Genomic DNA, 24,287 nt, shown 5'->3' with positions numbered 1-24,287 from the left:
ATCAGAACCACCATCAGGACATGAGTACGACACTGAGTTTAGTACAGTGATCAACTGCAAAATCAGCTCAGCGCCACTAACAATGGTGTCCCATTAACCTGCAACTCCCAGTGTCCCCTTAAGAGTTGTCCAGCCTTTGGGTACAAGTCACTATATGTGACTGCAGACTTGTTAATCCTCACAGCTGTCAAGATTCTTCAGTGCCAGGTACGAGACCACAAGTATGTGATTTTATACACACGGTCACATACCAACAAGATGTGCGCAGCCTCGCTCAATGTAAGTGTATTGAGCGAGGCCAGAAGTCTAGTCGGAATATGGCTGGAAGTATGAAAATCACGTTCTTGCCTCCGGCAGCAGGAATCCTCAGCCCCTGGAACAAGGGGGTACAACCAGTACAATGTATTGAACCCTTTGTATTCACACTGGGTTTTTTTTTGCTATTAAACAGGATGTATGAGAAGCTGATCATACTGTGCACACAACAGGACTTCACCACCTTTATAGAAATCTTGAATATTTTATTGCCCTGTGAGACGATCCTTAGACCTCAGCTTTTTCAGTCTTCAGAACTTGGAAATTAAATGAATTCTTATGGAAAAACCACAAACCCTTTACTATGATCCGTGCAGGACAAATCACAGCCCCCAGGATTCTCTTCATGGAGGTCTCCTTTAATTCCACCGCAGAAACAGATGCTATGTACAGATGTATAAATAAGTTTGGGGGTAAAATAAACCTTTCTTTACAGATAATTTCTTTGCTGTGGATCATAATCTCAAGGGGTTTCTGACTGGCTCTTGGAAACTCTTGATAAGTAGAACATTTTCACTACAAAACCAGAACTTGAGAGAGTGGCCGACGTCCTCAGTCCTGTGCGTTCCCATCAATGATGTCCATGGTGGAGTGGCGCCACCTGGCTGCAAACCGCTTCTACCGCAGGTAATAGTCTATGACGGCGGAAAAAGCAGCAAATCCTCCACAGCCAATAACGCCAGCTTTGAGTCCGGCTGCAAGAGAACAGAAGCCGCATTACTTCCGAGTGCCAGGACAGAGATCGGATACAGACAAATGATTACATTTCATCTTTATGACTTTCACCCATCTCCTCGCAGAATGACCAAGTGGTTACACAGATGGGGAGCATCTCCCCAGTACCTGACCCTAGTCTCTACCACTACCCGGATGCGCCATCTTTACAAGGCTGATGCCGTGTGGGAGTAGGCTCTTCTAGGAGAGTCACATTTCAGTAAATCAATGGTATCCATCCTGTGTCTCAATGAATGTGGCCCTATAACAGTCCATTCACATGACAGATTTTCTTACGTACGAGAAAAACAAGCCAATTATTGTGCTAAGAGTATCATCAGTTTTTCTTGTATGTGAAGGTGAAAAAAAAAAAAAGTTTCTCCACCTTTTCCACTCTGGCAGTCCGTTAAAACTAAACTGCACTCCAATGTCATCTGAGTGCAGTCAGATTTATTATTTGTTTTTTTTACAGACCCATAGACTTGCATTGCCGATTCGGATCCAACCCTCGGATCAAAATTGATCATGTCTCCCCAATTTTCTGCGGACCGCTCGGTCTGCAAAATATCACGAACATGTGAATGGCACCATAGAATATCACAGGTATGAATGCTATCTGAGGAAATCACAGATCGCACTTGTATGCAAGGAATGAGGTCTAACGCCCAGCGTATTCTGACCGCCTGCAGTGAGCGTGCGCACTACTGAACTGTATACATGTATCAGGACATGTAAAGACTTGTGGTGCAGTTTCCCTTATAATGAAAGCCTGACAAGTGTCGCACACGTCCTTCATTGGACTGGTCGCTGGCTAATAAGAAGGTTCAGCAGTTTCCTCCAGGCCATATGTCACCTCCATATACAGAGGCCTCCTAGGACCAAGCGCTGCCCCCAGAGAGACACGGAGTATTCATCCCTCTCCACATGGACCGTTTCTTCTGCAGGAAAACATTAAACAGCAGGAAGCATCCTATCAACTACTTCTCTTTTCATTCTTCATCCCTAAAACCTGAATAAGGGTTTCAAGAAGATAAATAATTAGTGTAGTCGTTATTGATTACATGACTATCTACTAACCTCTGAATCCAATCGCGCCCCCTGTGATACATCCACTAATTACACTATTCTGCCAGTCTGACTTTCCACGATACTATAGAGAAAAGTAACAAAAACAGAAAATTAGAGTTTGATGCTTCTTATCCATTCCAAAGCTATCTTGTTAGTCTTTGTATATGACAAGTGTGGCGTCCATGTGTTCTCAATGCGGAAAAAGGGAATAAGCCGCTGCCAGACACCACTGGCGGAAGCTTGCTTTCTTTGAGAACAAAGGATCACTCCTGTTAAAATTTAGAAAGCCCAACTCTTCACATCTTAATTTTATATGCTAAGGCATCGCTTACACATTGTAATAACGTCTCCAGCTTACCTTACAATCTATAGGGTATGGAGGAGGGAGACAGTAGGTCGGAGTTGGAGCAGCTACAATGGTGCTGCGGTGGCAGTGTACTTATTGCTGTAAGCTTTTATGAAGAGATGAGTTTTCGATCATGGAAGACAATCTGATTCGGATGAGGAAGGGAGGATGGGGAACGCTCAGCAAAATATGGGGAGATGATTGCGGGAGGAATGTATGAGTGAGGAGAAGAGCAGGAAAGCTTGTGAGGACTGGAGATGACATGTGAGAAAGTATCAGGAGGTTAGTATGGAGGAGACAGATTATGGAGGCTTGTAGGTCATTTGTAGTCATTTCAGCTGGATTCATTGGGGACTTGGAAGCCAGTGAAGGGATTGGAAAGGTGGATTAATCGGGTGGTCAAGTTGAGGACGGACCAGAGCGATGTGTTAGTCAAGAGACCACAGAGAGGATTGCAGTAGTCGAGGAGTGAGATCATGAGGGCATGCACTAACACTTGGGTTGATTCGTATTGAGAAAAGGACAAATTCTGAAAATATTTTTGAGTTGGGAGGCGGCAGAATGGATACCATGCTCACTATGACATTGTCTTCCTGATACAGCAGCAAGTTAATAATGGGGATGACGTACCCTGGCTTGTGATGGGCTGTAGACCCTCCAAACCTTTACATGATCAGGAGTATCTACGGGTGGCCAGCAGATTTCAGGGACTGACCCGTTTAGGCCATATGTTCTTAGACACCCGGTATAAGGATTATAGAAGCTGCTTCTGAGAGAAATGACGCGTTCACTTTAGGAGCGGCGGGTGACATTGTCTCCCGTGTGTAGGCACAGCTGACACTGAACATTTCTATAGACAAACCCTGTAACTTCAGGCCGTTCCTTGGCACAGTTTGGTAATTACTTGCTAAAAATAACAGTAACACTAAAATCAGCCCACACATCCCCATTATGTAACGTATAGCTGGAATCAGCCAACAGAGAGAGCACACATTGCTCCTAGATGAAATGTCCGCGTCCTGTGATGGGACCATCGTAGCCACCTATGGCACATGCAGAATTAGAGGATTAGGCCACGTTCACACATTCAGTATTTACCTCAGTATTTGTAAGCCAAAATCAGGAGTGAAACAATCAGAGGAAAAGTATAATAGAAACATATGCACCACTTCTGTATTTATCACCCACTCCTGGTTTTGGCTTACAGATACTGAGGTAAAAAAAACTGACCAAATACTGAGGGTGTGAATGTGGCTTTACGGTTATGCACTGAGCAATCTACAGAAACCGCCTACTGAGGCTCAGCGTCCACCGCTGGCTGCCTGCAGACATTCAAATGTGTTCCCCATAAGTGACTTTCAGACCCTGGTCCAGTCGTAGTGAAGTGGATGATACACGCATGCGATTTCTCGGATAATGCCGATATACCTAGGATCAGCCAATGTGTCACAGGTGTGTACTGACTGCTGGGACCTGCCACCTCCGGACCAGATAAAGTGCCGCTTTCATCCCGGTATCTGGTCCAGCAGCTCAGTCATATAGTCCTGGGATACCAGGAGGCAATGTCTGATGGCAAATAAAAGGAACTAATTCACAGGTAAGAGGGAGGACGTGTCCATGCCATCGTAGTTCATTTATTAGAAGTTATTCTGCTTGTGAGAAACAATTCACCGATGGAGCCGCTTCCTGCAGAAATGCAAGAAATGGCTTTTTTTTCTTTAAAAAAAAGTGACATTGCAGTTTACAGTCGTATAATTCGAGACTAATATGTCGAAAAAAAACTAGATGCAATACGGACAGAAAGTCTCCGCGAGCTGTCACCCATAAAAGTTAGTGGAGCAAGTGGACGTGAGACTTCAGGACTCCTGCCTTCACCATCAGTTATGACCTCTAGTAATCATGCGTTTTTCACGCACTGTGTAGCTAGGGGATAAATGCATTTGGTGGAGAAAGTTTTCTAAATGCTTCTTAGTGAGGGTCATCAGGAGTCTGATCCCGATCTGACCGCTACCAAACCTCCGTAATTACATGCAGAAATCTTGTGGAAAATGTAAGATTATTTGCTTCAGGTTCTTCCATAAATTTCTGTAAGCGGACAAAGTACAGACAAGTTCTCAGATCTGAGAGGAGATTTCCTGGAGGCATCTTTTTGTCCGCCTTTCTTTCCCACCATAACTAATAATATAACCATAGGTTTGGGAATATGGCCGAGTTTAGGAGGCTTTCGAGGACATGTAAACTTTTTTTTTTTTTTTTTTCCCCTTAAAGCTGATAGCAAGTAATCCTCCTCCAACACCAGAGGTGGGACATGGAGAGCGCAGAGCTTGTAGACTAACGGTCAGGAGGTCACGTGGTTCTCCTAATCTCACGTAACGTTCGCCGATCCTACAGATCTTTCATGTGCTCACAAAACTTAGTGGGTGACATTCTTCGCCCAGTGTCAGAGGATTAATGCCACCATCACACAGCGTACAATACAGGTCTGACAGCAGATATGGACTTACAGATTCCACCAAACACTCCGTACAGGAGAACATCGCTCCTACGATGGCAAAGTTTTTGGCGTAGGACATTCCTCTCTGACCCATGTCCTTCAGCACCTCTTTGGCAGTGGGAGTACGATATGGATCCTTAGGATCAAAGCCGACGTTGGTATCAATACCTGCAGTAAACACACCGAAGGCTCCACCCAGGACAAAACCTGAAAGAGAAAGCAGATACTATCATAGGTGCATGACTGGACGATTGTCGTCAGTGCCACAGTTGGCAGGGCATGATGGGAGTTATACTTTTGCAACAACAATGAAGCCATGGCCGCCCATAGGTGCTTATGCAAAGTGCTTGTACCGGCAGACCATGGGACATCTAACTTAGCGCCAGCTGCACAACACAGGAACTCAGTGGGCCCTGTGCAATAAGCTCACGATCCAGCAGAAACACAGTGGGCAATGGCTGAGACGTGTCCTCGGACCCCCTTACATCCCAGTGTGGACAGCCGCTCAGTGACCCCGTACCGTGACACGGGCCGCCGCAGGCTCTTTGATGTATGATTAGTTTTGTCTCTACAGGATCAGGTTACTTCCTCCGGTAAATTGCCCGGCGTAATAAATGGATGAAAATGACACATAATAGAGGATCATTATGGCTGGCCTCATGGTAATAACGCACAGAGGCTTCAAACAGCCCAGATCAGTAGGATGAATGATGCAGAACTGCCCGCTGGAGGCCTGGTGGGAACCTGCTGGTTGGTGACCACACTACAGAATACATTATGCTCCTGGCCCCCCTGTGCTGTCCACTACATCATTTCTGAGGAGGCCATGTTAGTAACACTGTCCTATAGAACGGTGTGCGACATGTTCATCACTAGTACTTTCCCAGAGCGCCTGATATAGTCGTCATGTTTGTAATGTACAGAACTTGCTGCCTCCCTGGACCCTCGTCAGTCAGTGCTTGTTACTGCCACTGCATCCTGCCTCTCACAGGCATAACTTTATTTAATGGGGTTATCCAGGACTATATTCATTTTTTTTTTTTTTTACTGTTGGACTAAGAACTAACAGGCAGGTTGTTGAGAACTACCTGCATTTCTGCCCAGCGCAAACCTCCACCGACACAGCGGTCACAGACTGCTCCTTCCGGCGATTCTGCGGCTTCTGCTATGAACAGAGCAGTGCCTTCTCTTCTGCTCTGTTGACACAGCCAACTTCCTGCTGGATAACTGCAGTGAGCCGGCTGTCAATCCAAATGACGTCGGCAGTCACGCCCCATCAACAGAGCAGATCACAAGAAGGAGAAGAGCTGCTCTGTTGACGTGGAGCAGCTGAATCGCCAGCAGGAGCGGTCACTAATCACTCTGAGACGGGTAGAACGGGCAGGTAGTAGCTGCTCATTGTAAAAAATAATTTAGTCCTGGACGATCCCCTTTAACCTATTAGGTGGTACAGGGTTAAGACACTGGCAGACAAACAAATCCCCCCCAACCAGAGGAGAAACACCTGAAGCTTCTCTGATGAAGAGAGAGTCAGGACGAGTAGCACAGCCTGGGGTCAGATAGTGAAGCCGCAGCATCAAAGAATGGAGAGTCGCTGTTCAACTGGAGATTTGGGGAATCTGAAGTCACCACCTCGATCACTGTTGTGTTCTTCACCTGGACAATTTACCAGGGACATTATCCTGTAGAAAGAAACCACTGCCATCAGGAGCCATCGCCGCCACAATGGGTTGTGCTTGGTCTGTACAGTCTGTAGATAGGAGGTACATGTCAATGTAACACCCACAGGACTGCTGGGGCACCCTGGATCCTAGCCCAACATTGCCGGGAGCTTCTCCCTGCCTCCTCTCTCCCTTGCCGCAGCTTAGTACAATCTTGTCCCCAAAAAAATGGACAAGAATCCGGCCATCCATGCGCTCTATGAGGTTACTCATCGCACTGGACCAACGTCTTCCATTGCTCCCTGGTCCAGTTCTAAAGCTCAGAGGCCCACTGTAGGTGCTTTCAGCTGGTACCGGTCATGCCCCTAAATAAAGGTAAGTTACTTAAAAGGGGTAGTCTGGTCAATATCAATAAGTCCACAGTCACTCTCACTAATGTTATCATAAAACAAGCTCAGCTGCCTGCAGGGCTCCACTTCTAGCTCCTCCTAGTAATTTCTACTCTTTTGGTTATGTATTGTAGCACAAGATGAATTTAAAGGGGTTGTAAGGTGTTAAGCTACAAGTCTGCAGACTTCTGAATCCCTCACATCGAGCGCACCGTGAGGATCCTCCGGTGTCAGCACAAGGAGCGGCAGTCATGTGACTGCAAGTGTGTGATCTGCAGAATCCCGGCCACATTCAGACTAGACGTGTGCGGCCATCTAGTTGGAATGTGGCGGTAAGTGTGCAGATCACATACTGGAGGATCCCGGCAGTGTAAGGAGTCAGTGAGTGACCGCAGATTTAGAGCTTAACACCAGACAATCCTTAAGAGATTTAAGGCTGTGGGGTTATTTCTTTTTTAACTATCAGCTAGCCCGTGTTACTAGCAATAAACCTGCTATTTCTCGCCCTCCTCGTCGCCTCCACCTGCAGCGACATCACATCTACTGCCCACATATCTGCTGCAGCCAATCACTGGGCTGAATGGTGCTGCCGATGAGGACGCCCACTGATCGCCTGCTGTAGTCGTGAGGGCACCGCAGCCTGTAAGCAAAGGACAGGGCAGCAGCACAGAAGAGGGAGGGGGAGAAGCAGCAGATTTATTGTTTTAACATATGTAAATCAATAGGGTAAAACAAAAAAAAAACATTTATATCTGGAACATCCCTGTTGGCCATGTTCACACACGCAGAAATACTGCTTTTTCCCACAATTACTTGCGTCTCTCTATCTGTGGAGTTCAGGCCATTGCTGCTCAGTTATCACCTAGCAACAACCAATCACCACAGTTTAGCCCATGGCAACCAATGACAGAGCTGCTTTCATTTCAACAATGCCAGTTACAGGATAGAAGCTGGACCCTCATTGGCTAATTGGGTCAGACCACACTTATAACTAGATGTGACTGCTGCCGACAGTCCGCTCACCGCCCACACAGGCCAGGGCTGCCTTGAAGCCGCAGCTCTCCATCACCCGCTCCATCATCTTCTGCTCATCCGATTTTATCGGCGCCGGGAATCCCCCGAGGCCCCCGGGAATCACATCCTTCGGTCTCCTCTTCTCCCCAACCAGGTGCTCCAGTATCAGGCTGTACTGCAATGTACCATCCCCGGGAGCCGCTGCTGAGGACGGAGTCCCAGCCCCGGGGGTCAGCACTGTGCTTCCACCGGGCGCCGCCATGACAGTCCGCACACGTGATAGATTCCGCAGCGCACTTTCCACACTAATTAAGAAAACAAATAAAAATAGGTGAACAGATCTCAGTGATTATGAGCAACAATGCCGCCCAGGAATTACCGGCCACCCGCTGCCACGAGAGCAGTCTGCACATTTATTCACCGTACCGGCAGATTCGTCACATAATCACGTGATTGCTGCCCCGCCCCTATGCGTCAGGCACAGGCAGCTGCTTTGTAGGAGCGATGTGTGCGCATGCGCGATGCCGGGCAGCTGAGCACACAGGTCTCTAGCGTCACGTGACGTGCATCCCACTGCGCAGGATCACAATAATAACCATACCGCTTACTATAAAAATGGGTCATGCTGTACCACAATACCACCGCTACACAGTAATCTAACACTGCCATACTGTACCACAATACCACCGCTACACAGTAATCTAACACTGCCATACTGTACCACAATACCACCGCTACACAGTAATCTAACACTGCCATACTGTACCACAATACCACCGCTACACAGTAATCTAACACTGCCATACTGTACCACAATACCACCGCTACACAGTAATCTAACACTGCCATACTGTACAATACCACCGCTACACAGTAATCTAACACTGCCATACTGTACCACAATACCACCGCTGCACAGTAATCTAACACTGCCATACTGTACCACAATACCACCGCTACACAGTAATCTAACACTGCCATACTGTACAATACCACTGCTACACAGTAATCTAACACTGCCATACTGTACCACAATACCACCGCTACACAGTAATCTAACACTGCCATACTGTACAATACCACCGCTACACAGTAATCTAACACTGCCATACTGTACCACAATACCACCGCTACACAGTAATCTAACACTGCCATACTGTACCACAATACCACCGCTACACAGTAATCTAACACTGCCATACTGTACCACAATACCACCGCTACACAGTAATCTAACACTGCCATACTGTACCACAATACCACCGCTACACAGTAATCTAACACTGCCATACTGTACAATACCACCGCTACACAGTAATCTAACACTGCCATACTGTACCACAATACCACCGCTACACAGTAATCTAACACTGCCATACTGTACCACAATACCACCGCTACACAGTAATCTAACACTGCCATACTGTACCACAATACCACCGCTACACAGTAATCTAACACTGCCATACTGTACCACGATACCACCGCTACACAGTAATCTAACTGCCATACTGTACAATACCACCGCTACACAGTAATCTAACACTGCCATACTGTACCACAATACCACCGCTACACAGTAATCTCACACTGCCATACTGTACCACAATACCACCGCTACACAGTAATCTAACTGCCATACTGTACAATACCACCGCTACACAGTAATCTAACACTGCCATACTGTACCACAATACCACCGCTACACAGTAATCTAACACTGCCATACTGTACCACAATACCACCGCTACACAGTAATCTAACACTGCCATACTGTACCACAATACCACCGCTACACAGTAATCTAACACTGCCATACTGTACCACGATACCACCGCTACACAGTAATCTAACTGCCATACTGTACAATACCACCGCTACACAGTAATCTAACACTGCCATACGGTACCACAATACCACGGCTACACAGTAATCTCACACTGCCATACTGTACCACAATACCACCGCTACACAGTAATCTCACACTGCCATACTGTATAATACCACCGCTACACAGCAATCTAACACTGCCATACGGTACCACAATACCACCGCTGCACAGTAATCTAACACTGCCATACTGTACCACGATACCACCGCTACACAGTAATCTAACTGCCATACTGTACAATACCACCGCTACACAGTAATCTAACACTGCCATACTGTACCACAATACCACCGCTACACAGTAATCTAACACTGCCATACTGTACAATACCACTGCTACACAGTAATCTAACACTGCCATACTGTACCACAATACCACCGCTACACAGTAATCTAACACTGCCATACTGTACAATACCACCGCTACACAGTAATCTAACACTGCCATACTGTACCACAATACCACCGCTACACAGTAATCTAACACTGCCATACTGTACCACAATACCACCGCTACACAGTAATCTAACACTGCCATACTGTACCACAATACCACCGCTACACAGTAATCTAACACTGCCATACTGTTCCACAATACCACCGCTACACAGTAATCTAACACTGCCATACTGTACCACGATACCACCGCTACACAGTAATCTAACTGCCATACTGTACAATACCACCGCTACACAGTAATCTAACACTGCCATACGGTACCACAATACCACGGCTACACAGTAATCTCACACTGCCATACTGTACCACAATACCACCGCTACACAGTAATCTCACACTGCCATACTGTATAATACCACCGCTACACAGCAATCTAACACTGCCATACGGTACCACAATACCACGGCTACACAGTAATCTAACACTGCCATACTGTACCACAATACCACAGCTACACAGTAATCTAGCACTGCTACACTGTACCACAATACCACCGCTACACAGTAATCTAACACTGCCATGCTGTACAATACCACCGCTACACAGTAATCTAACTCTGCCATACTGTACCACAATACCACCGCTACACAGTAATCTAACACTGCCATACGGTACCACAATACCACCGCTACACAGTAATCTAACACTGCCATACTGTGCCACAATACCACCGCTACACAGTAATCTAACACTGCCATGCAGTACCACAATACCACAGCTACACAGTAATCTAACACTGCCATACTGTACTACAATACCACCGCTACACAGTAATCTAACACTGCCATAATGTACCACAATACCACCGCTACACAGTAATCTAACACTGCCATACTGTACTACAATACCACCGCTACACAGTAATCTAACACTGCCATAATGTACCACAATACCACCGCTACACAGTAATCTAACACTGCTACACTGTACCACAATACCACTGCTACACAGTAATCTAACACTTCTATACTGTGCCTCGCAGCAGCCAGCAGCTTCCTCTCCTGCGGCGCTGAATGATGTCATCCAGCCGCGCAACTGACTGGTCACGTCGCTGCAGCTCCGGTACGCCACTGATAAAGACCTCTCCGTGTCTCCTGTGCCAGTCAGTGTCAGAGCGAGGAGCAATATCTGCTCCAATCCGACACAGCTAGCGATCGCGCTAGCAGTTTAAAGCGGCGGTACATTTGGTCTGAGGCCATGCAGGAAAAGGAGGATGCCGGCCGGGACAGCGGGCAGTCCAGATTTTGAACCTCTATGGCTCCAGGACGGTTGGGAGTTATGCACACCCGACTCTGATCCGTACACACACATGGCTCCGCTCTGTACACCTCGTACACACGGCTCTGCTCCGTACACCTCGTACACACGCAGCTCCGCTCAGTACACCTCGTACACACGCAGCTCCACTCCGTACACCTCGTACACACGCGGCTCCATTTATTACACCTCGTACACAAGCGACTCCGCTCTGTACACCTCGTACACACGCGGCTCCACTCCGTACACCTCGTACACACGCGGCTCCACTCCGTACACCTCGTACACACGCAGCTCCACTCCGTACACCTCGTACACACGCGGCTCCATTTATTACACCTCGTACACAAGCGACTCCGCTCTGTACACCTCGTACACACACGACTCCGCTCCGTACACCTCATACACACGACTCCGCTCTGTACACCTTGCACACACGGCTCCGCGCCGTACACCTCGTACACACGCGGCTCTGTTACATCCACACTGTAAACCCCTCCTGACCTCACACATAAACTTACCCCCATCCAGAACCATGACGGCACAGCAGAGTCCTGCATGCACGGAGGCCCCGATCATGTGACCCCTGACTCCTCCCCTCCTGTGACCTCATCACAGGTCCTGTGCGCACAGAGCAGCCATATATGTGGTGTGCGGCTCCGCGGGAGGAGGGCTGAGGCTCACATTGCAGTGTGGGAAAAGTAAGGTCCCAGCCGTGAAGGCGGAGCAGACTCTCAAAATCGGGACTGTCTCGCTGTATTCGGGACGGTTGGGAGGTATGCATATGTAATGATGTGAGATCAGTGGCCCAAAATCATTTAACCCCTTAAAAACACAAGTTAGGCCAGTCTCATATGTCCAGATATTTCCGGTACCGGAAGAAACGGTCCCGGAGCTGTCCGTGTGTGCACATAGGCCATCCGTGTGTCATCTGTGTGCTATCCGTGTGTCCCTGTTTCTCGTCCGTGTGCTGCCCGTGTGTCCGTGTCTGTGTTTTGAAACAGTTTGTTGCAATTTTAACCCTATGACTTTAAAAATGCACACGGACGCCATCCTTGTGCGGTACGCGTTTACATGCACCCATTGACTTTAATGGGTCCGTGTAATCCGTGCGCTCCCACGAACACTGACATGTCTCCGTGTTTTGCACGCGGACACACGGTCGGTGAAAACACGCTGACATCTGCAGAGACACACTCATTTTAATGTGTTTATGTGTGTCAATGTCTCTGGGACGTGAGGAAACTGTCACCTCATGTACCCAAGCCACTGACGTGTGAAACCGGCCTTGGGCTGTGTGCACGTGTTCCGGATTTTTTGCTATAAAAACACTTTAAAAACGCATACATATGCATCCCATCATTTATAATGCATTCCGCAATTTTTCTGCATATGTTTTTCCGTGAAAAAAAATGCATCGTGAAAAAAACCGCAGCATGTTCATTAATTTTGCGGATTTTTTGCAGATTTCCCATTTTATTATTGCATTGGGAACATCCGGAAAAATGCACAAAAAATCCGCATCCGGATTTCTTGCAGAAAATGTCCGGTTTTGTTCAGCAAATTTCTGCAAGAAATCCTGACGTGTGCACATAGCCTAACTTATTCAAATGTAGTAATAGTATGGGGGCAGTATGAATGGTTCCTGTTTAATTGTCACAGTATAAATGCAACTTTAGTAGCTACACTTTTGGAACTTTTTTATAACATGCTTTAGGTCCTTAAATTTTAGGCAAATACCGTATATACTCGAGTATAAGCCGAGAATTTCAGCCCACTTTTTTAGGCTGAAATTGCCCCTCTCGGCTTATACTCGAGTCATACCCGGGGGTCGGCAGGGGAGGGGGAGCGGGGGCTGTCTAATTATACTCGCCTGCTCCTGGCGCGGTGTCCCTGGTTCTCCGGCGTCGGCAGCTTCTTCCTGTAGTGAGCGGTCACATGGTACCGCTCATTACAGTAATGAATATGGACCCGACTCCACTCCCATAGGGGTGGAGCCGCATATTCATTACTGTAATGAGCGGTACCATGTGACCGCTCAGTACAGGAAGCAGCCAGCGCCGGAGAACCAGGGACACCGCACCAGGAGCAGGCGAGTATAACGCAGTACGCGATATTCACCTGCTCCCCGTTCCACAGCCACCGGCCACCGCTGCGTCTTCCGTGTCCTCTGCAGTGACGCTCAGGTCAGAGGGGGCGATGACGCGATTAGTATGCGCGCCGCCCTCTGCCTGAACAGTCAGTGCAGAGGACGCGGAAGACAGAGCGGTGGCCGGTGGCTGTGGAACGGGGAGCAGGTGAATATAGCAAGTGTCGGGGGCCTGAGAGGTGAGTATGTCATTTTTTTTTTTTTTTTAATCGCAGCAACAGCATATGGGGCAAATGTCTGTATGGAGCATCTTATGTGGCCATGTGCAGCATGATATGGGGCAAATATCTGTATGGAGCATCTTATGTGGCCATGTGCAGCATGATATGGAGCATCTTATGGGGCAATAATCCGTATTTGTGGAGCATTATACGGGGCAAATGTGTCTATGGAGCATCTTATGGGGCCATCATGAAATTTATGGAGCATTATATGGGGCTCCTGGTTCAATATGGATATTCAAAAACACAACCTACTGATGTCTCAATTAATTTTACTTTTATTGGTATCTATTTTTATTTTTGAAATTTACCAGTAGCTGCTGCATTTTCCACCCTAGGCTTATACTCAAGTCATTAAATTTTCCCAGTTTCTTGTCAAAATTAGGGGGGTCGGCTTATACTCGGGTCGGCTTATACTCGAGTATATACGGTAATTGGAAACGAGTTCTTGAGACCCTCACTGATCACTCAACATACCTCTTAGAAATGATCAGCTTAGGAGACAGAAGAGCACTCCTAACAAAGTACAGATACGGTAGAAAGTCATAGGCTACTATCTCCCAAAACAGCCCACTTCTGAGAGGTCTTTTGTGTTATCCGTGGAGGTCACAAGACCCAAAGACCACCGATCTGCTGAGAATTAAAGGGCCTAAAGTATATAAAACATCTACCAAAAGTTAAATTGCTCTTTGTTTAATGGTGCTTCTGCCGGTGTCTAATCAGTAGTGTGGCTTCTGTGTGTGGTCAGCAGTTTGATTATAGATGGCAACAACAACTTCCATCATCTCCCTTCCATTGTTAAAGAAGCACTACCATTAAATTTTTTAGGCTAATACTATGTGAATGTGTAGTGTAGCTGTATTAATATATGTCTTCTCCGGTGATCAGCATTACTCCGGTCCTCTTCTGAGTCACGCGACTGAAGTTCCGACTCTCCAGATCAATCAGGGTTCTATGCGTGATCTGGAGGTTACTATTACAATATAAGTCTATGAAATTCGTTTTGATGCGCGCCATAGGCTTGTATTGTAAACGCCTCGTTCTATCACTCCATAGATTAGCAATGGAGAAGTCACTTCCAGCTCTTCACTTCCGTGACCTAGACTGTTAGAACTTGTTGCATATCTCAGAAGAGGATCAGAGTGGCTCTGGACACCAGAGAAGACGGCAATCAGTAAGTATATTAATATACCTACACAGTACTACACTACATACACATTCACACAGGTTTAGGCTATATTTTTTGTGAGAGTGCTTCTTTAAGGTCATACAGGGAGTTGCAGGTTTAAGTGACACAATGGCATTTATACATCGTATTGTATATCGCATGATATTGCAATTGATCCTTGTCTGAAGTATGTTGCTGTAGTCATGTACTGATGACTGTTCTGGTGATGTATTCATATACTGATGTCAGTTATGGTGCCATATTCATGTAATGATGGTGGTTCTGGTGCTGTATTCATGTACAGATGGTGGTTCTGGTAAGTATTCATATACTAATAGTTGTTCTGGTGGCGTATACATATACTATGTTTCTGGTAGTGTATTCATGTACTGATGATGCCTTTTGTGCTGTATTCATGTACTGATGATGTTTCTAGTAGTGTATTCATGTACTGATGGTGGTTCTGGTGGTGTATTCATATACTGATGATGGTTCTGGGAATGTATACTCTGTGTGACTGCAGACTTATGGACCCCCCCCCCCCCCCACCCCCAGTGCACGCACTGTGCGCTGTGCGGATTTGCCGGTTTCAGACACGGGAACTAGGGTATGTTTGAGTTATACATATCCCTGGCAGTGGACGTGGCCTCGCTCCATACACTTCTATAGAGCTGAGGCCGCTCCCTGTCCAGTGACAAATGTATGGACAGTGAGGCCACGCTAACTGGCCTGGGGTATGTATAACTCATATGTACCCTCAGTTCCCATGTATGGGGGGTCCGAACGTCTGCAGTAACAGAGTGACTGCATACTTATCGGTTTTGACCGGACAACCCCTTTAAGTAAACTGCTAGTGCTACAATTATAGCAAATAGCAACTTAGCAACCAGAGAAAATATACAGAAAATCTAATGAATGGTCCATCAGATCTGAATATTCGTTACTTCACTATAAACGCGGTGATAAGCATACAATCCCTCATCCTATCATCGCTGTTTGATTGTAAATACACCACAGGTTTTATTATTATTGTATTATTATTTTATGCATTTTTATTATACTATTATCTTGATTTTTGTTGTATTTGTTGTTATTTTTTCTTGTATTATTATCATTATTTTCTGCATTTTTATTGTATTATCGTTATTGGTGTATATATTATTTTTATCATTACTACTCTATTATCATTATCCCTGTATCATTATTATTGGTGTATAATTATATTATTTTTATCTACCTATCTGGACCCGAGCTCACCTCCTTACTCACCAAAATCCCACAATGTCTGTCTCCGATTTCAGCCTTCTTTTCTGCTTGCTTTCTAAAACTGAACATGGACAAAACAGAATTCATCATCTTTCCCCATCTCACTCTACCAGACCTATCCATCAATGTCAATGGCTGCTCATTTTCCCTAGTCCCACACGCCCTATGCCTCGCAGTGATCCTCGACTCTGCCCTCTCTTTCAAGCCACATATCCAAGCCCTTGCCTCCTCCTGCCGTGTCAAACTCAAAAATATTTCCAGAATCCGCGCATTCCTTGACCATGAAACCACAAAAACACTAGTGCATGCCCTTATCATCTCCCGCCTTGACTACTGCAACCTCCTACACTCTGGCCTCGCCTCTAGCACTCTGGCACCACTCCAATCCATCCTACACTCTGCTGCCCGACTAATCTACCTGTCCCCCTGCTATTTCCCAGCCTTTCCCCTATGCCAAACCCTTCACTGGCTTCCTATCGCCCAGAGACTCCAGTTCAAAACCTTCACAATAACATACAAAGCCATCCACAACCTGTCTCCTCCATACATCTGTGACATGGTCTCCCGGTACCAACCTACATGCAACCTCCGATCCTCTCATGATCTCTCATCTCTTCTTCCCACCACCGCACCCAAGACTTCTCTCGTGCTTCCCCCATACTCTGGAACGCTCTACCCCAACACATTAGACTCTCGCCTACCATAGAAACCTTCAAAAAGAACCTGAAGACTCACCTCTTCCGACAGCCTACAGCCTGCAGTGATCCTCAACCTACTGAACTGCCGCACAACCAGCTCTACCCTCTCCTAATGTATCCTCACCCATCCCCTGCAGACTGTGAGCCCTCGTGGGCAGGGTCCTCTCTCCTTATATACCTGTGTGCCTTGTCTTTTGCTCATGTTTAATGTAGTTGTCTATATTTGCCCCCTTTTCACATGTAAAGCGCCATGGAATAAATGGAGCTATAAAAATGTATAATAACAATAATAATTTTTCTGCTATTACAGTAAAATGTCCAGCAAGCCCCCCATAAACAGTGCCATACATGTGACCCACTAATCCCAGGGCCAGGGTCCTCCATTCACCTCCCATACATTCCACTGCAGTCTGTCCCCAGCACCCATGTCCCTCCATACTGTCACTCCTGGTGCCAGTCACAGCAGCTTATTTCTGCCTTTGCACAGAGCTGCATTCATCTCCGCAGCTGCTGCACCTCACACACAAGGAGGCTCCATGAACGAGTTAAACCTGCATTGTAGCTCTGCAAGGACATGTGGGGGCGCAGGTCGTCGTCATAGCAAAGACAACAGTCCCCAAAAATAAGCTAGTTGTCTCCTACCTTGGGATATGTAGTTCTGGATTGTGTCTGGTTTGTTATATTAAGGTCAATAAAACTACATTTCCCAGGATGCTGCGGGGCCCAGCAGAGTGCGGAGGCGAGAGAGGGGGAGGAGGCTTCGGATATGGATTTGATGCCCTCTAGTGGCGGTATGTGAGTGTTACAACTGGTACCTGTGTCAGCTGCAGAAGAGATCGTGGCTGAGAGAGCGAGGTAAGAGGCAGCAATTAGTGGGTGCAGGAGTTGGCTGAGACCAGCCAGTGATAAACACTGGTTATTATGGGGGCAGTCATGGAGTGGAGGGCTAAGATTTCCTCCACATATTAATCTTGACTACTGTGAATGATTACAGCATGTGTCCTGGAGGGTATGTCCAGCTCTGCTTGCATTATTGTACCTATGTAGAAATAATCCACAGGCTGAAATCCCAGTCCTGCCTGCTCTGTAGCAGACTATTGATCTGTCCTCATCTGCATGGACTGGGTGCACCGATCTGCTGCAGTGCAATGCTCTCGGTATACAGCGGATAGCAGTGCGTGCTATGTAGGGTACTGCTATACGTGTAAGTATATAGGGCGAGGGCTGTGCTAGGAACCGCCATACGTGTGCGCTATGTGTGTACGCTACATGTACACCGTCACGGTGTTACGCAGAGGCAGCTACAACACTTTCTACAATGCAAAAAAGATGATAAAATGCTACAAAAAAGGCACAAATGGATTTTACATTATGTAAAAAAAAAGTTACACTTTTCCCAGAAAGTCCCCATAAATGATTTTTTTGAAATCTATGAGCTATATTTATTCCTACTCATTAAATAGTACCTAGAATTATCTGTCTCTGTTCACATGTCCGCTCGGATGTTCCCTTTTCGGAACGTGTGGAATATGTGATCCATTGTTTCAGTTATGAAAACAGAGGGGCACCATTGGTTATTATGGTTGGTGTGCGCTTTTTGGAAAAACTTTTTTTCCCATTCTAAAAAAAAAAAAAGAGAACTCAAACAGATCCCATATAATCACTGGGGCCCCTCTATTATTACCTGCACAAGTGATGCTATGGATGATCTACTCTTTATGTTTGTTCCTGGAATGGCCGGACTGATACTAAGCCAATAGGCACGGGTTGTACATACCATAGAGGAAGGTAGGGCTTCTGTTATGGGGTCAATAAAAGTTCCAAAATTCTATTGCCCCATTGTTTTTCTGCACAGATATGTTTGGGTAAGAGAATTAACAAGCACCAGGCTTTCAAAGAATGGCATAGTGACAGTGGTGAAGGGGCGTAGTGCGCTCCACTTTTGCTCTTGCTCAGCTTCTCTATGCCAATCCAGTGCTATGTCTCCAATTCCTGTAATTATGGGAAACTATCAAGTCCCCGAACTCATAAATTGCCCCATGAGCTTTCAGACCTTTATTCTGTTTGTGATGCTAATTACTAGTGATGAGCGATATACTCGTTACTCGAGATTTCTCGAGCACGCTCGTGGGTCCTCTGAGTATTTTTAGTGCTCGGAGATTTAGTTTTCATTGCCGCAGCTGAATGATTTACATCTGTTATCCAGCATAAGTACATGTGGGGGTTGCCTGGTTGCTAGGGAATCCCCACATGTAGTGAAGCTGGCTAACAGATGTAAATCATTCAGCTGCGGCAATGAAAACTAAATCTCCGAGCACTAAAAAATACTCGGAGGTCACCCGAGCGTTCTCGGGAAATATTGAGTAACGAGTATATTCGCTCATCACTAATAATTACTAATAGACCTATTTGCACTAAACGAACTTAGATACTGCCGCTCGCTGTTTGCAAATGAACCCGGACTAGACAGGTGAGGCGTTTACTAACCAAGTCCAGGCTCAGTATCTGCAGTCATCATGCCCCATGGATGTGATTGGTTTTTTGTTTTTTTTTTGTCCAATGTGTTTCTTACAGGTTGGCATTTGTTTTATTAGTATGTAAAAAAAAGCTTGCCAACTTCTCTTACCCAATAGACAGTAAAAAGAGGGCAGCACTAGGATTCAACATGGCTGGCATCAGTTTCCTGTCTCGGTCTTTTTTCATTACCCATTGACTTGAATAAGCAATTTTGATCTACAAAATGATAGAACGTGTACTTGATATACATGGAGCCTGAGCTGCTTTGTCATCAATGTGGGGTTATTGGGGTTTCAGTGCCTTGTAGTGATGACAAATAAAAAGGGGTTGTGTGACTTGGGACACATGAGAACCATCAAGGGGCCATATGAAAAGTGTGTCATGGTGCGGTGTACTATTTTGGTAAATCTGTTGCATTTATTATGGCAGAATTATTACAACATGGACACCAGGTATAGTTTTATGTGTGAATTTAGGCCATTTTTTTTGCATTGGTTGTTTTATGCATAAGGGATAACTGTTTAAAAGAACTCAATATGTGGAGCACAATTGAGGTTTATGTGTCAGAACCCAGCAAGCCGTGACAACAACACGTCGCAGTTCCAGATTAACCGGCGTCGATTCTTGCAGTGTGTTGGAGGTATTTTATCTGTATGATCCCAAGCAGAGCTGAGAATGGAGCAATTTATGCCAGTGAACAATCCTCCCACTCCTTCACCATAATAAGATTTCTTTCCAAGCTGAAAACACAGTTCTTCCAAGATAAGTGAATTTTATTTTAGAAACTATGGACTTTTAAAAATACATTATCGTTGATGTGAGATGTGCTTATACCTTATACCATGCCAGAAATGAGAAAGATCATAATTCAGTTATTCTTATCCCCATCATAGCACAAAGCCCCCTATATTTCCAGCAGTCTTCCAGATCAAGCAATTACTCCATGAACCAGGGGTGTAACTGGAAGCTTATGGACCCCAATGCAAAATCTCCATCATGGCCCCCAACTATACTGCTCTTTAATAGTATTGGGCTTCTGTACACTACAGAACAAAATCCTCAACAAATTCTGTGATAGAATGTTGTAGATGTTACCCTGTACGTTACAAGAGTAATCGGCTGTGATAATCCACAGCATAAATTTCCAATTTCTACAGATTTAAAATCTTCTCAGGAAAATATCGATATTTGGTGTGACCGCCCTTCGCCTTCAAAACCACATTAATTCTTCTAGATACACTTGAATGTAGTTTTTTGACGGGATGTTGTTCCAAACATCTTGGAGATCTAGCCACAAATCTTCTAGCCATATCCTTGTTGACGCTGGCTGTATACTTTGGGGTGGTTATCCTGCTGCAGAATAAATTTGAAGACAATCGGATGCCTCCCTGGCGGTGTTGCATGATGGATAAGTATCTGTTTTCTCAGCATTGAGGACACAGTTAATCCTGACCAAATCCCCAATACAATTTGCAGTAATACAGCCTCAAACTTGCAAGTAATCCCACCCTGTTTCTCCTTTACTGCAGACACTCATTAGTGTACTGCTCTTCAAATCCCTGATGAAGCTATATGTGAAACGCTTGTCGGGGTGCTGGGCAATGTGGTCTGTCTCTGGGCCATTTATTATGATTTTTGGTGGGTATGGGTGCTTTTGGAGTGGAGTATTTTGTTATGAACTCTTCCCTTTGAGTAGGTATTTTGGGTAGGCTCTATACCATGCTTTTTATGTTAGTGCACTTTATAATCATGTGTTGGGATTCCTTTATTATATATTTTTACATTTAGATGTAAAGTGCCGTAGTTTTACTGCTTGATTGTTCTATTGCACATTTTATCAATTGTACTGAGCCTTTGTGTGATTTACCACTGATAGCACTTGCCCTTTCCTTCTGGATTTTATGGAGTGTTTTTTATTACTTCTTCTTTAGTAGTTCTGCATTTATAATTGTTTATAATCAATACAACTTGGATATATTTATATGTGAGATTTTGTTTATTTTTTTGTAATTTACTTTGAAGAGTAATTTCTAGGTTTGCCATTTTTACCTGGTAGAGACCTTGCTGATGCAATACAACTACCTTGTGTCTTGTTGCAGTGCTCAGATTTACCATGGTGTATGACCCTTGACGTGAAACAGTCTTCACTTCCTCACCATTGTTGAAGTTTTTCACTGTTCCTCACCCAGTTTTAAGCCTCCTACACAGCTGTTTCTGTTTAAGTTAACAACTAGGTTTCAACCTACATATGAAAATGATCATTATTACCCCATTTGTTACTCATACACCAAACTTTAATCCTACAAAATCCCTGAATTTGTGCTTGGGTGCATAGATGAACTGATTCTATTTCAAAGGCACCGGTCCGTTGAACTTTCTTGTGCTCTAAATTGGGCTTTGCAGGTGGCCTAGCCTGCTTCCATGTAATGAACTGCCTGGGCCTATTTAAGGGCTTCTAAGACACCCCGGCCTTGGTACTGAACCTGAGACTAGACTTGCAGTTTGTGTGTTCACAGCAGCCTGGCTGCGGGCAGCAGGACATCTCCTATAGACCAAACCGCTTCTCGTTCTTCTTCCTACTTGTCTGAGACTTCTTTTGTCTCCAGAGTTCTGCTCGCTACCTGTCTCCGCATATTCTGGACCTTTTCTCTGTGTCCTACTGTGGTTTTCAGAACATCTTGCTGCTTCCTTGGTTGTTGACTTTCTTACTTTGGAGTGTTATCTGCCACCTGTCTGCGGTTTCCAGCATTGCATTCTACCTTCTTGCCTGTGGTTTCCTGGTGTCCTCTGCTTGTCCGCAGTTTTCCTGGTGTTCTCCACCTGCCTGCGGGTTCCTGCACCTCCCTGCAGTTTCCTGATGTCCTCCACCTTCCTGTGGTTTCCTACACTCTACCCGCTTGCCTGCGGTTTCTTGACATCCTCTGCCTGCCTCCGGTTTCCGCACTCCACCTGCTTGCCTATGGTTTTCTGACTTCCTCCACCTACGGATTCCAGTCCCTCCACTCACCAGCCTGCTGCACTGGTGCCTGTGGCCCATGTACCCACCTGAACCTTTGGCTTAGAGGATTCACGTCACCTAGTGATCCCCTTGAACTTCTCATAACAGTATGCAGTTTGTTTTGGAATATCTGTTTGTCTAATTTACAAAAAAATAAAGTAAAAAAAAGCTCACACAAAATAAACAATACTTTTGATATAAAGGGAGTCTGTCACCCCCCCAAACTAAAATTATACAATTGATATATTCATATAGGGGACTTAGGCCCTATAAAATCATAATTGTAGTATATCAATAACTTTATTAAGTGTTATGTCTTTTTTTTTTTTTTTCATATTTCGGCAGACTATAAATAAAATGAATCACTAACATATACAGTCATGTGTATAACAAAACGTGTGTAATTGCAATAATTTTTGGGAGAAATACTTCATTGTCAGGAACAATTTCAAGGGTGCCAACACTTTCGTCAATGACTGGATGTACCCAAAAATTGTACAAAAAGAAATTGCTCCTGCAAGAAAACAAGGGCTACTTTCACACTTGCGTCGTGCACTGCACGTCGCTATGCGACGTTGCAGCGCACCGACACAAGCAGTGAAAGCGCCGCACAACGGGGGCAGCGGATGCTGTTTTTCCACGCATCCGCTGGCCCATTGTGAGGGGCGGGGGCGGAGTTCCGGCCGCGCATGCGCGGTCGGAAATGGCGGACACAGCGCAGCAAACGTTACATGTAACGTTTTGTGGCGGTCCTTCACAACACAACGCAACGGTCGCACGACGGTTGCGACGTGTGTCAATGCGTCGCAATGCGTCGCTAATGTTAGTCTATGGGGCAAAAACGTATCCTGCAGACAACTTTGCAGGATGCGTTTTTTCCCCTAAACGACGCATTGCAACATATTGAAAACGACGCTAGTGTGAAAGTAGCCTAAGGGGTTTGTGCAACTTCTGAAAATATTTTAACTTGTGGGGGCGATTATAAAGTAATAAAATGGGGGGTATTCACCGATTTTTAACCTCTGTGATTCCAGCATTGACAGTTTTGGTGGTCTTTAGTAATTCAGGTGGAAAAAAAAAAAAAAAAGACTTGCATGCTCCATAAATCTTTTGTATGCTCCATGCAGAATATTGTTTTGAGAAGGAACAATGTATCTGTTTAGAATTAACAGTTATTTCTTAAAAACAAACCAAATCGTACATTATATTCCTTCTGTATAGAATACTTACATATTGCCTTTCTAAAATTATACTCCCAGCACTGGCTGGAGACCACAACCACAATCTGGAGTCAGTGACCTCCTTATGACATTGATGAGTCACTTTCATGTGTTTCTGACGTGGCCAGTGGAAATGATAGAAAGTGCAGTGTGAACAGGCAGGGCGCATATATTTTGTGAAAATGAAGATGCAACAGTATAATTAGGGTTCCAGGGTACGTTTCGGCTTTGTTTAGTTTCATAGCCTGTTAACAGGCCGAGCGCAGATCCCGAGTGCAGAGAACGACCTGTAATAGATCGCTCTGTGCGCATTGAATGTGACCGATATTGTTCTCTGCAGCACACGTCTGGTTTACGTTGTCTTTTCTTTCAATGCACATACTGTTTTTTTCTGTTTTAAAGGGCGAGTGCAGCTGACTGTATTTTCGATCCGAGTGTAATCC

General features: G+C 45.4%; 2 protein-coding genes across 5 annotated transcripts in view; one reads left to right on the top strand and one right to left on the bottom strand.

The window, feature by feature from the left end:
* Positions 1-653: 653 nt before the first annotated feature.
* Positions 654-17,705, bottom strand: LOC138672782 (mitochondrial import inner membrane translocase subunit Tim22). 2 transcript variants are annotated; one of them, XM_069761138.1, is made up of 6 exons: positions 17,661-17,705; positions 16,415-16,472; positions 8,011-8,306; positions 4,948-5,144; positions 2,107-2,179; positions 654-1,010 (listed from the first exon to the last, which is right to left on the bottom strand). In XM_069761138.1, the coding sequence occupies exons 1-6, from the start codon at positions 17,683-17,685 to the stop codon at positions 934-936; spliced, it is 726 nt and encodes a 241-aa protein (XP_069617239.1). In that variant the 5' UTR covers positions 17,686-17,705; the 3' UTR covers positions 654-933. The 2 variants fall into 2 exon arrangements, with proteins under 2 accessions (XP_069617239.1, XP_069617241.1); XM_069761140.1 differs by lacking the exons at positions 16,415-16,472; positions 17,661-17,705 and adding an exon at positions 8,381-8,418.
* Positions 17,706-17,910: 205 nt separating this feature from the next.
* Positions 17,911-24,287, top strand: part of LOC138672780 (cytospin-B-like) — a 442,687-nt gene continuing 436,310 nt past the window's right edge. For all 3 annotated transcript variants that reach the window (XM_069761133.1, XM_069761137.1, XM_069761136.1), the window contains exon 1: positions 17,911-17,964. The gene's annotated coding sequence lies outside the window, so the exon portion shown is untranslated. The remainder of the gene's footprint in view (positions 17,965-24,287) is intronic.

This window comes from Ranitomeya imitator, chromosome 3 (assembly GCF_032444005.1).
Source record: "Ranitomeya imitator isolate aRanImi1 chromosome 3, aRanImi1.pri, whole genome shotgun sequence".
Taxonomy (NCBI): Eukaryota; Metazoa; Chordata; class Amphibia; order Anura; family Dendrobatidae; genus Ranitomeya; species Ranitomeya imitator.
The sequence above is the reverse complement of the archived record's forward strand: the minus strand, read 5'-3'. Positions and strand labels throughout refer to the sequence as shown.

Coding starts and splice junctions, on each gene's coding strand:
- LOC138672782 (XM_069761138.1), bottom strand. CDS start 17,685: ATGTCCTTGCAGAGCTACAATGCAG. Junction 5,145..8,010: donor AGCCCTGGCCTGTGTGGGCG/GTGAGCGGACTG, acceptor TTTCTCTTTCAG/GTTTTGTCCTGGGTGGAGCC. Junction 2,180..4,947: donor CGGAGTGTTTGGTGGAATCT/GTAAGTCCATAT, acceptor TTTTCTCTATAG/TATCGTGGAAAGTCAGACTG.